This window comes from Sturnira hondurensis, unplaced genomic scaffold (assembly GCF_014824575.4).
Source record: "Sturnira hondurensis isolate 20B ecotype Veracruz unplaced genomic scaffold, ASM1482457v3 Scaffold0021666, whole genome shotgun sequence".
Classification (NCBI taxonomy): domain Eukaryota; kingdom Metazoa; phylum Chordata; class Mammalia; order Chiroptera; family Phyllostomidae; genus Sturnira; species Sturnira hondurensis.
The window spans coordinates 552,222-566,020 of NW_028094297.1; the positions used below are offsets into that span (position 1 = coordinate 552,222).

At 40.0% G+C, this 13,799-nt stretch overlaps 1 protein-coding gene across 2 annotated transcripts in view; it reads left to right on the forward strand.

Annotated features, from left to right (window-relative positions):
- LOC118978260 (UDP-glucuronosyltransferase 2B31-like) overlaps positions 1-13,799 on the forward strand; it is a 34,566-nt gene that overhangs the window by 6,337 nt on the left and 14,430 nt on the right. Inside the window, exons 3-4 of one of the 2 annotated variants that reach the window (XM_037033625.1) lie at positions 7,531-7,662; positions 9,620-9,707. In XM_037033625.1, the coding sequence (XP_036889520.1) occupies positions 7,531-7,662; positions 9,620-9,707 (220 nt within the window). The remainder of the gene's footprint in view (positions 1-7,530; positions 7,663-9,619; positions 9,708-13,799) is intronic. The other variant, XM_037033626.1, reaches the window with a different exon arrangement.

Below are 13,799 nucleotides of genomic sequence, written 5' to 3' on the forward strand. Positions count from 1 at the left end.
TGTGTGAAAAGTTTCATAATAAAGAAAAAACGTAATGCTACTATAATGATAGAGAATATCCCATGGGAATGGATCATACTGCATCAGGAGTGACGACAGCAATCAGGCATAAGCGAGTATAAAAGACCCCTTTTTCTGTCCCTTTAACGACAAAAAAGTGCTATCTATCCATGAACAAAAATGTGTCTGTGGAAGTTGGCATCTAGCATTACATGCCAAGAGACCAGGGAAGAATCTCACCCACCTGTACATCAGGTAATAGGCAGAGAGGCACCAGTACTGGCTGTGATGCCTACAGGATTTTGTGAAGTGTTCTGGCCCCTCCTGGCTGCGGTCCAGGAGCACCTACAAACCCTGATTGCGCAGTCACCTATGGCTTAGGGAGCTGTTGTGGAAGTCAAAGTTTCCAGGGATGAAGTCCCAACACACTATTGCAGCACAAAATATGTGCATTTAAATGCTTTGGTATGCGGTAGAGAGAAGCTTGACTTTTCCAGCATTACTCCTCCTCCAAGACAACACAGTTTAAAGCTAAGAGAGAGCCCATGATTTCTCCAACAGGGGACAGGACAAGTGAGTCCGTGGAGGGTGAGCTTTCCCTAGTGTGCAAAAGAGTCCTTTAGAAATGAGCTTCCAAAGGGTTCATTTCTCTCGCACAGCATCCAGAATATTGAATAAGAGCTCAGTAAATGTTGAAAGGGAACAGATTGGAAGAAGAGCACATAAAATTCCCAGAGGACATTAAAGAGACACAGTTCCTGCTGACTGCACTCCCTGCTCCATCAGGAAGCCTGTCCACAAACTAGGAAGAAAACCTCTCTTACAGATCCCCCAACTAGGCTGTGGGCACCAAAAGTGAACTGCATTCCAAACCCATACATCCTGCCCACTGCACTCAGCTCCATGTACAAACTGCTAAGCTTAGCAGCGAGAACAAGATTTGGGAGAAGGCTTCAGACCAAGAGCAGAATGCAGGCAAGGGTTTGCTCACAGGAGAGAAACTACACACTGGAGCTGTAGCACCACCTTCAGGAAAATAGGGAGGCTATCAGCATCCAGCCTGGTGCTTCATAGGGTGGAAGAAGGACATCCAGATATAAGAATTCACCCATGAGAGAGAGCCAGAAGCAGGGAGCTGGCATATTCAGACGAGGTCTGAAAAAGCCTTACCTTGTGTCGGTATTGACTAAAGGTATTTCCACCTTGAAAGTAGTAAAGATGAAATTAAGAGACTGCTATTCAAATGGAAAAAAAAACAGCACAGCAAAAATTTAAAGGATATGAAAAACCAAAAAACTTAAATCACCAAGTTTGACAATAATCCTACAGCAACCAAATACACACATGAATATACATGACTTACCCCCCCCCCCCAAATTCAAACTAGTTGTGTGAGAAAACTCAGTTATCTAGAAGAAAACAGAACCTTGTGTACCGTCAGGAGAAATGTAAAATCATTGCAACCACTATGGGAAACTGTATTGATATTTTTGAGAAATTAAAAAAGATCTGCCATATGATCCAAAAATCCCATTTCTGGGTATATATCCAAAAGTAAGAAAAACAAAATATTAAAATATATTTGTAAACCCATGTTTATTCCAACATTATTCACCAGAGCCAATAAATGGAAACAACTTAAGTGTCTGTCCACAAATGAATGGGTAAAGAGGTATGAACTAAACACGGAGACATATAACACACAAAACAGAATATTTTCCAGCCCGGAGAAAAAAATGGAAATCCTACCATCTGGGACAACACAGATGGACCATGAAGACAATATGCTAAGTGATGTAAGTCACAATGAAAAAGACAAATAATGTGCCCTGCGCTTATATGTGGAATCTGAAAACACAAACTCATAGGAACACAGAGTGGAATGATGATTAGTATACTGTGGTGAAAAGGACACAGGAGGTTGAGAAGAAGGTGATCATAGGGTACAAACTTGCAACTCAAAGACGAATAAGTTCAGGAGATATAATGATTGTAGCCAGCAGTGCTCTATTATATACTTGAAAGTTTCTAGAGACCAGATACTAATTGTTCTCACCACACACACAAAAAGATAAGTATGTGGCCAAATGGATGTGTTCACTAACGCTAAGGTCATACTCATACTACACTACATAAATGAGTCAACTCAACACACTTTGCTAATGAACTTACAGAATGTTCTGTGTCAATTGCATATTAATTTTAAGACAAAAGCATGAAATAATGATTAAAGTCAAAACTTAAACTTTCCATGTTAAAGGGTTAGGTTATTATTTTCCAGAGAGAAACAACAACAATTTAAAACAAATGATCAAAGGGGCAGGAGGAATTAGTATGACACTTGGACCAGATATCCATTAAGCATTTCACTCTTTACATATGTGGGGTGAGGATGTAGCACGTTCATGGAGAAATTAGAAATTTCTCCAGTACAGAAGGTAATGAAATTTTGAAACTGATAAAGATTGGGAAACACAGAATAATTCGGAAACAATTTGGGGGGAACATGACTTTACCAGGAACTTCATATTCATTGAACTGAGCCACTCAAGAAGGGGACCAGATCTCTGCTGCAGAAGGCCCAGCTGTACCTGTCCCACCATGGGGCACACAATCCCTGGGGGACTCAGTGACGTGGTGATGAGGGCCCCTCATAGCTAGTTACATGTAGCACATTCTACTAAATCATCCATGTTGAATATGATTTCAGAACAAAAGGTGTCATTTGTAAATAAGCCAGAAAAATAGTCCCTTAAATAAGGGACTATTGTACTTGTACTTGTACCTGTACAAGTACCTGTACCTGTACAATAGGTACATTGTACTTGTACCTATACAAGTACAATGCTGGAATTTACAGCTATTTCATGGAAATTTTAGACAATAATACCAGACTCACAAATTATAGTGATTTTCCAGGTATAGAGAGTGATTGAGGGGAGAGGTCTGAAATGTCACCATAAAAGGACCGTGAACTCACATTCATGCATGAACACAATGAATATATACCTCCATGTAGAGCAAGTCCTCCTGACAGGTAACTGAGGGTTGATGGAGCAGCTTCAGCACAACAAAAGCAGAGAGATTACATAGAGAAGGTTAAGAATCCGAGAGAACTCTTTGGATTCTGTGGAAACTCTTTGGGATTGGAGGTGCCAGCAACTCCCATTGTTTAGATTCTCTTTCCACAGAGAACATGGACAGAAATTTAATTCAAATGCGGTAGTCCCTGTGCAAGGCCTCCAAAGTGTGCCCTAGCCTGCTCACCCCACACCCACTCTAAGCTCAAACAGCCCAACTGCCATGACACTGCTGCAGCCACATGCCCCTGGCAGCGCCCAACCCAGCCAGCCAGGCTAGCAGGGTGCCCCTGGGGTGTGCACTCTGGGAAACTGGGCCTAGGTATGCCTTCCCTGTGGCTACCCTGTGTGCCTTAAACAACCACTTCAAAAGCCACTCCATCGAGACAGGTTGCTCCTTATCTAATCCTTAAAAATAAATACAGAATATAAAATAAATGAAGAACCACAAATGAGGTTCCCATGAAAGTATAAAAACCTCAGAAGTAAAACCTCTAAAGAAACAAAGGTAAGTAGTTTGCCTCTTAAAGTTGTCAATACAATGGTGATGAGAATGCTAAACAAATATGACAGAAGACTAGAAGACCACAGTGAGAACATTAACAGAGTAACAAAATATAAAACACAACCATCTGAACTGAAGACTACAATAACTAAAATGAAAACAAAATGTGCAGAGGAATCAACAGATTAAACAATAAAGAAGAATATGGTAGCAACCTGAAACACAGAATAGTGAAAATCAGGAGAGCAAAAACAAGAAAGAGTTAAAAAAACACAAGATTAGTTTAAGAGACCTCTGGGACAACATCAAGAATACAACCATTCACTTTATAGGAGCCCAGAAAGCCAAGAAAAAGACAAAGGGGCAGAAAAACTATTTGAAAAAAATAGATAAAAGCTTTCCTAACCTAGAGAAAAAAACAGACATCCAGGTCCAGGAAGTTCACAGAGTCTAAAACAAGATGAACACAAAAATCTCCTCACTAAGATATGTTATTCATGCAGACACCACCTGCAGTTCCCGAAGCATTATGGATGGGATTCGAGACAAATTCACAAGGACTATGGAGTCCTATGGAGGAAAAGGGATGGCATGATTACTCTTTCAAGGGGAGAGCACCCTGACCCTTGCCTAGACAGGTTTTTATTGGGTTCAATTAGCACAGGAATGCAGGTAAAGTTCCTTAATTATTGTCTGGCAGTAAGAATGAAACAATAGATAGCATACAAAGAACTACAAGGGCCTATTCTGGGCCCTATTAGCTAAAGGGCTATAAAACTGGGAAACAAACTCATTTCCCACTCAGACCTTTATCATTTAATTAAGGGCATTCTTAGCAAAGCAGGTTTCACAGGATTTTAAGTATTCTTTCTCAAGCCTGATTTCCTAGGGAGCCTGACCTTCCACCACAGGGCTGCACCAACCTCTTTCACTGTTTCAAGCTTAAGTCAAGCAGAGGAGGCAAAATAGCCAAGAAATATAGGAGGCTTCTCGCAGACAGAGAAATCAGGCTTTGTCAAAGCCAAGGGGCAAGTGTCCATCACCTCCTTTCTCCAAGTCCTTCCATGGGTCCTTCATGTGATAATGCCTGTCTTAGGTTGTTCCCCTTTAGGAAATCTTACCCATCATTGGCTAACTGATCAAGCATTGGAGGCAAGTTGTGGATGAAGGAGCAGAAGCTGCACTCCTGCCAGGGAGATAAACTCTGTCTCCTTAATGGCTTATGGTCTGAAGGTCACTCACTCAGCCCTAGCCATGGGGGGTTTACAGCTCCTGAAACCAGGCAGGGCAGCTCCCAACATGTTAAAATTAAAATGACAAAAGCTGATGATAAACAGAGAATTTTTAAGTTAGCAAGAGAAAAACAATTAGTCACACACAAGGGAAACATCATGAAACTATCAGCTCATTTCTAAGGAGAAAAGTTACATGCCAGAAGGTTGTGGCAGAATATATTTCAAGTGCAAAAAGAATAGAACCTACAACCTCGAATACTCTGTCAGACAAGCTTGTGATTGAGCATGAAAAAAGATTTAAAAATTTTCCAGACAAAAATTTGAATTCATCATCAATAAACCAGCCGTATAAGGCATATTAAAAGGCCTTTTTAAATATAAATAAAATCTCCATAACCAGGAATAGGAATGAAATCTCACTGGTAAAGCTAAGTATATAATAAATACAACAGACCAGCCACTTAAAAACTAGTATTGAGGAATAACAGGGACAACTGTAAGTAAAAAACAAGAATGAAAACAAAAAAGAATTAAATACCTAGGCAGAAATAAATAAATAAATAAATAAACAAAAAATATTCACCATGGGAAATATGACCTATAATATTGTAATAACTATGTATAGTTGTAGATGGTACTAGAAATACTGAGGGATCGCTTTGCAAATTATATAATTATGTAACCACTATGCAGCACATCTGAAACTACGAAAAAAATATTGAATGTCAACAGTTGTTTAAAAATAAAATAAAATAAGAAATTTTAAAAAGTTAGTATAAAGATTCAAACACAATATTAGCAAAATAACAATAAGTACATAGGCCATTCACAATAACAACAGGATGTAAAATATGATGTCAGTAACAAAACATAGAGGGGGCAGTAAAATATAACTCTTCTGTAATGTTTCAAGGATCACAAAAATGCATGTGACTTACAATACATGCTATGGGTATAGGTCAATGTAGATGAACCCCATGGTAGAAACATACCATAAACCCAAAATACATACCCCCCAAAACAAAAAAGGGAACCCCTATAAAAGCAAAACCAGAAAATTTAACCAAACCAGCAGACCAAAAGGGACAAATCGATACAGGAAGAAGAAAACAAAAAACAAATACAAAACTTACTAAAAAACAATGAACAAAATGGCAAAAGTACATTCACCTATTACTATCAATGTAAATAGTAGTAATAGGTGATAGCAAAAGTACTATCACCTATTACTTTCAATGTAAATGCAATAAATTCTCTAATAAAAATGCATAGTGAGGAGACCCAAGGTGGCTGCAGAATAGGTGAAGATACACACACTTCTGCCTTGTGTGAAACAGGATTTACAGCTAAATTTAAGAGCAATCAATTTTCAATGACCCAATGGAAGACAGCTGAACCAGAGTATTATATCCAAGGATTTCTAGGAGAAACTTACACAGGGACTGGTAATCAGGGCAGAGACACAGAGAAAGCTGGCCCTGCATCCAGGTGGGGCAGCTGAGCAGCAGGAAAGACTCACTGTGTAATCACTCTTGTGTAACTGCACAAGTCTCCCCTAAGGAGCATGTGGGTTTCAACCACATGTCAGACCCCAAACCAGGGAACCGGGGCCAGGAAGAGAGGTCTGCATAGTACCAGGCAGTGACAATCACCAGGGACTCTACTCTGTCTGCTGGAAGGACAAGGGAGACTGTTGGCATCCCCGGTGTTCTCCTAAAGGGCAAACACACAGGAGCTCACTCTTTGGCACTCACCCAGGGCTCTGGCAGTCTTAAGCCAAATCAGGGTGTATGCAAGCCACAAAAAGAAGATCTGGGAGGTGAGGTTCCAGGAGGAGATCTGAGGATCCACTACTGAGATTCAAGTCCTAAGTCAATGTCCTGCATTGTGTTATGCACCCTCCAGTCAGCTGTGACTCCTGATGATGTTATGAATGAGTGTTGTCCACAAAATCCTTGCCTTGGCAGCCCTCACAGCTCCTGTAGCCTCATGCCTATGGCTTCATTTATGGAGTCAATGATCTCACATTTGATCTTCCTCTGTCCTGCTGCCTTTTGTTTTCCCAGCATTATTACATTTTAAGAAGAACCCTGGCGTCACATCATGTACCCAAAGAATGGAAGTCTCAGTTTTGTGTATTTTGCCTCCAAAGATATTTCAGGATCAATTTGCTCTAAGGCACACTTGTTCATCTTTTCTGGTGATTCAGAGTTATCTGTAGAGGAATATTACTAACCCTTAAATTTGGAGGAGATTCTAACAAATGCTGGAACATATCTGAATCTTAAGGACATTTTCCTGAGGGAAATAGGCCAGTCACAGAATACAAACACTGTATTCCACATACATAAGGTACTTGGACTACTCAAACTCACAGAAACAGAAAGCAGAATGACATTTGTGAGGGATGGATGAGATGGGAGAAAATGGAGAATTACAGCATAAGAAAGACACTTCCCATATGCAAGATGAAAAAGTTCAGAGATGGGTTGAACAAGAATGCAAATGCAACTCCACTGTACACACAGAAATGAAAAGGTACGATGATCACTTCATATTATGTATAAATAACCACAGTCTTTAAAATCAGGCACCACTCTAGTAACTACTTACAATCACTAATTTTCTCTTTCATTATTTGTAGCAGCGCTTTCCCCGGTGTTCATTCTGCTGTTGCTCTTTTGTGATGGGAAACTTTCTTCCTTCACAGGAAATGGAACAGTTTGTCCAGAGCTCTGGAGAAGATGGTATTGTGGTGTTTAGCCTGGGGTCGATGGTCTCTAATTTGACTGAAGAAAAGGCCAATATGATTGCCTCAGCCCTGGCTGAGATTCCTCAAAAGGTTAGACAACGTACCTCAGAGTAGAAAAACAAGGAGTGTGTTAAACTCTCTAAAGCATCTGATAGCAGAAATTCCTACATGAAAGGTATACTCTTATGGACTTCTCCAGGTTATCTCAGGTAGCAATTTAAAAACAAAGTGCCCAAGGCAGGAGCTAAAGTGATGCAGTGATCTCTTTGCCAATAACATTAGCATTAACATAGTGACAACAGAGAAGTGTAGTTCAGAGGTACAGTTTGATGTCTGGTATTATAACAGCGCTGTAGACAGTCCATATATCACCAAATTCTACCCTGTCGGTTGCTCCCTTTTCTTGCAGGAACCCTAGGGAATTGTGTACACTACAGATGTTCTCATAAAGCAGTTGCATTTTAACAGTAACATAAATTAGGGATGATAACACCCTGAAAAGCATCATGCAGTTTAGGCTTGCCAAGTACACAGGCATCCCTTCCTTTCTCTGAATTTTGTAACTGAACTGTTCAATGTGTTCTTCAACATGATATTCAGAGAAAGGATGTCCAGGTCTCAGCAAGGTTCTGAAGTCAGCCTCAATGATTTAGAGCAAGAGAAAAATAAGCCTGTAAAAAAACAAGAGACAAACCCCTAGGTGGAGTGGGCCATGATAAATTCTAAAGCAGGAGACATAATAGATAGGATGGAGGTCAGTCCAACACTCAAAGTGGTCCAGTGTTTTTTAAACTGTGGCCCAGAAACATCCCATCAGAAAAACAACCTCTCCTGGGTGGAGAACAAAGAAATATATATTTTTTAAAAAGTCAAGCAAATGCAAGCCTAGTTTGGGACTTTTCAAATTCCTTCTCCATAAAATATGTTGTAAATTATCTAATACAAAAAATATACTTGAACCCTCAGAGTATTTGTGAAGTACTTTTAGATTTCTAACGGATGGGATTTGTCTCTTTCACTTATGCTGATTTGCTGGAAAACTGAGGATACTTTAACACTCACATAAAAAATAGATGTTGACTACTTATAAACTAGAGTCTACCCTATGAGATTTTCTCAGAACCTCCAATTTTTAAACCTAATTTAAGTACTGGAATTAGAAGTTGCTTGGCCATTTACGATTAATTAACCACATTAGTCAATGCTCCCTCTGCATCGCAGCACATTGTGAGGGGTAAACCCTCAGTTGAATAAAATTTATCCTTATAATTCTATTTGATCTTTTCAATAGCTATACTATTTTTTATGATTTACCAATGGGCTTTCAAAAGCTATTCTACATTTTAAGAGGATTTTCTATCCCAGCTAGATTGATAACATAAAATTCATGTAAAAGTTATCACCTGAAATTTTTTGTAGAGGGCATAGTGATTCACAAGTAATCATCTTAAAGAAGCTACATTTACCCCTAAAGCAGAAATTATTTATTATTAATAATTAATTATTAAACATCAGAAAGATTTTATTTTCACAAATATCTGATAGCCTTTATTTGTTACTTCAAATTATGTAAAAGTCAAATAAAATACAATATGGAATTAGTGAATATAACTAAAGCATTTCACTCTCATGCATAAAGAAATGAACAGGTTAATATTAAATCTGGAAGATGAAAGCTGCTATGATAAATAGTTAAAAACACATAAATGTGTAGATTATTAGAAAGTTGCTGGGTTTTGCACAACAATTATGACTACCTAAAACTTTGAATATGCTTGAAAGAGTCATTGATACTCTTATTTATCTAACCCCTAACATCATGATTGCATTCCCACCTGAATGAATATAAAAATAAGTACATGCAATAGGAGTATCTACTCCTCTATGTCAGTCTTTTATTGGTTCTCATTATCTAACATGTCTGTCCTCATTTCCTTCTCTGTAAGATGGAGGGGTTGAACTAGATGTCTCTGAATCTATTTAAGATTTAACATGTCATAACTTTGAAATTTGAGTCATGGAAATTTTATTTTCTTTACCCTAACAGGTTATATGGAGATATGAAGGCAAAAAACCAGACACGTTAGGGCCAAATACTCGCCTGTATAAATGGATCCCCCAGAATGATCTTCTTGGTAAGACTCTGGAAAACCCTGAAATCAGCATCAGTTCATCCAGAGTGATGAACAGTTCACTAGGAAAGAAATGTTTTTTCGATTCCCAGTCAGGGCACATGCCTGGGTTGCAGGCCAGTTCCCAGCAGGGGACATAGGAGAGGCAACCACACATTGATATTCCTCTCTCTATCTCCTTTCCTTCCCCTCTAAAGATAAATAAATAAAATCTTAAAAATACATAAAAAAGAAATGTTTTGAACATTTCTTATTGATAGCCTCAGAAATAAAAATTAACTTCCTTACATATATTTCACAGTCCTGGGGGAAATGAGTAAGACATAACAGTTGGCATCTCATTCTACTCAGTCACATTCCTTCTGGCCACAAAGAAAATACCTCTTTCATGTGCAAGTTCCTCTCACATGGAATGTCTCAACAATTTCTGGGTTATTACCCTGTCTCCCAACTTTCTCCTTACCCCAAACCTTTAGCCCACTTAAGGAGATAGAACTGATGGAAACATCAGGCCATCTTTTGTTTTCAGTGACTCTCCATTTTCTCTTGTAAAAAAGTCAAAATCTCTTTCTAGAGTAGTAACATGTTTTTTATAATGTGTAATAGAAACAGACTTTCCTCCTCTGACCTTGTGCCACCACCATCACATTGGGTGCTGCCTTGACACCCTACATCTCAGACTCCGTGACTTCACCACTTTATTTAGAGAATATGGGTCAGGGGAGGGAAATGGCGGCAAAGTAGGACGGAGCGACTCCAGTTCTCGTACCCCTGGGAGAAAATCCTGGCAGATTTACTGAAGAACAGTGCAATCAATTCCCCAACCAACAATTCCCCAGCATTTATGAAAATATGAGACCAGATATAGTGACGAACCTGACAACTACAGGTCATTGGGGTCTCAGGGACGCGAGTAAGGAAGGAGGCGGCCAGGCCGGCAGCAGCCCTGGGCCAGTGCGTGAAGACCTCCGAGCGGCAGCTGCCACAGCAGTAGGAGCCCAGAGGCTTCTGCCTGTGCACAGGGGCAGGGGCTTCTGCCACAGAGGACTCATCAGGAGCCAGGCACCCCAGAGTAAAGTCAAAAGCTGCAGTGGCAGGGCCGGCTGCTCTCCACCAGCCACTGCGTTAGGGCTGTAGAGGCTTCTGTCTGCAGCCAGTGCCACAGAGGACTCATAGGGAGCGAAAGACCTAGTGGAGCATTGGGCCAGCTGCGGGGTCCTTGGAAGGGCTGGCTCCCTCCCTCACCATCTAGGTGGGGCTGGGTGGCAGAGACCTGTCTGCCTAGGTGTGCAGGGAGGGTGTTAAGGACAGGGGCCATGTTCAGTTGTGATCTCTATGATTGCCAGTCCACCAGCCTGCCAGCCCAGGAAATTTAAGAGGACCATTGTCCTAACCATTCAGGTTAGGATTGGGCTGGGCTGAGAGGCACGCTTTCTGGAGAAGTTTTTACTGGAAAGTGGACTGAGGTGTTCTCCTGTGAAGGCAGCTTGACTTGCTTCTCACCCAGCCACAGGACTGGGAAGGACCAGTACCAGATCCTGTGGGACTCAGGCAGCCTGTTGGGTGGGCAGGCTCCCGCCCCCTAGTCTGGTAGCCTGGCTGGCGGGTGGGTGTTTGCCTGGGCCTACAACCCAGCCCACAGAGGGGACCTGCCGAAACCAGAAAAACCGGAGTGGACAGTTTGAAACCAACAAGGAGGGATGTTTGTTTTTTTTTAACTCTTTTCTTAAACTTTTTTCATTAATTGTATATATTTTTTAATTTATTTTTGTTGTACCTTTCAGTACTCTGTTCCTCTCCTTTCTTTTTTCCTGTTTCAGTCCTTCTTCCTTTCACCCCAAAACTTACTGCTTTTTCCTCACCTGTCTTGCCCTTTTTGTGTGTTTGTTTGTTTGTTTGTAGCTTTCTATACCACTGTAAATATTTCACAATACACTTCTCCGGTTTTAGCCCACTTTACAGGTTCCTGAATTCGATTACTGTAGTGATTAACTCTACTTGCTCACACGCTACGTCTATTTACTATTCTTTACTGTCACCTTAACTCAAAATCTGACCACCTGCAACCTCACTGCCTTCTAGATACAACTCACAAGCCTTCCCTCCCCAATAAGAGGCTTATCTTTGGTCTATCCTTTCTTAAAAGTGACAAATTGGGTTGAAGATTACAGTTAACGCTGTATAGAGCCTAAGGATCTTGTATCTCTTCTCTACCAGCTGTAATGTAAATATCATAAAGTACTCTCCTGCTGTCATAAACAATTTTGCCTCCCCTTCCAGCTGATCACACACACACAAAGAAAGGAGTAGATGGAAGTGGAGAACATCAAGATACCTGCAGAAGACTGCACCACTGAATTTCACAGGTATTCTAGAACACAAGTTCACACCATAAACTTAGGGAGTCAGAACAGATCAATTTAAGAAGCTGAAGCTAACAAGAAGAGTCTCATAAGAAATGGGAAGACAAAGAAACAATGCCGAAATGAAAGAAAAGGTGGAAGTCTCAGAAATAAGGTAAGATGAAACAGAGGCAAGTCAGCTATCAGATATTGAATTCAAAGCACTAGTTATCAGGAAATTCAAAGAGCTCACAATGAGCTACCAGAAACTACAGGGAAGCTACCAGAAATTGGAGGGGAGCTACAATGAGCTCTCCGCAAACTATATCAACATGAAAAAGGAAATAGAAACTATCAGCGAAGGCCAAGAGGAAATGAAGAATACAATTTTGGACTGAAGAACACAGTAGAAGGGATGAAAAGCAGAATCGATGAGGCAGAAGATCAGATCAGCAAGTTGGAGGACACAGTAGAAAGAATCTCTCAGAAAGAGCAAGAAAGGGAAAAGAGGCCCAAAAAGAATGTGAGGTACTAAGAGAAATGCAAGATAATATGAAACGTAATAATATCCGAATAATAGGAATACCAGAAGGAGAAGAAGAAGAACAAGGGATAGAAAACCTATTTGAAAGAGTAATGATGGAAAATTTTCCTAATTTGATGAGAGAAAAAGTTACAAGAATCCAGGAATCACAGAGAATCCCATTCAAGAGGAACCCAAAGAGGCCCACTTCAAGACACATCATCACTAAAATGGCAAAATTCCAAGACAAAGAGAGAACCTTAAAGGCAGCAAGGGAGAAAAAAGAAGTAATATACAAGAGAGCCCCAATAAAGTTAGCTACTGACTTCTCAATGGAAAGAGTCCAAGCGAGAAGAGAATGGCAAGACATATTTTAAGTAATGAGAACCAGAGGCCTACAACCAAGGCTACTTTACCCAGCAAGGCTCTCAATCAAGATAGAAGGCCAAATAAAGAGGTTCCAAGACAAAAGAAGTCTAAAAGAATATGCCTCCACCAAACCAGCTCTACAAGAAATACTAAAAGGACTGCTTTAAGGAAAGGAAGGACAAGAGAGACAGACAGGTAGGAACTGTGGTACAAAATGGCAATGCATAAGTACCTATCAATAATAACCTTAAATGTAAATGGATTAAATGCTCCAATCAAAAGACATAGAATAGCTGAATGAATAAGAAAGCATGACCCACACATACGCTGCCTACAAGAAACCCACCTCAGGTCGAAAGACCATCACAGACTAAAAGTGAAAGGACGGAAACAAATTTTCCAAGCAAATGTACAAGAAAAAAAAGCCGGGGTAGCAATTCAAATGTCAGACAAAATACACTTCAAAAAAAGGGCCATAAACAGAGACCAGGAAGGTCAGTTCATAATACTTGAGGGAACAATTCCCCAAGAAAACATTAACATCATAAATATATATGCACCCAACATAGGAGAACCCAAATATGTGAGAAAAATCCTGGAAGACTTCAAGAAAGATATTGACAGCAACACAATTATAGTAGGGGATTTTAACACCCTACTGTCAAACATGGACAGATCTTCCAAACAAAATATCAACAAAGATATAGCAGCACTGAACAACACCCTAGATGAAATGTGAAATGGACTTGACTGATATATATATATATATATATATATATATATATATATATATATATATAGAGAGAGAGAGAGAGAGAGAGAGAGAGAGAGAGAGAGAGAGAAAAAACCCCAAAACTAAAA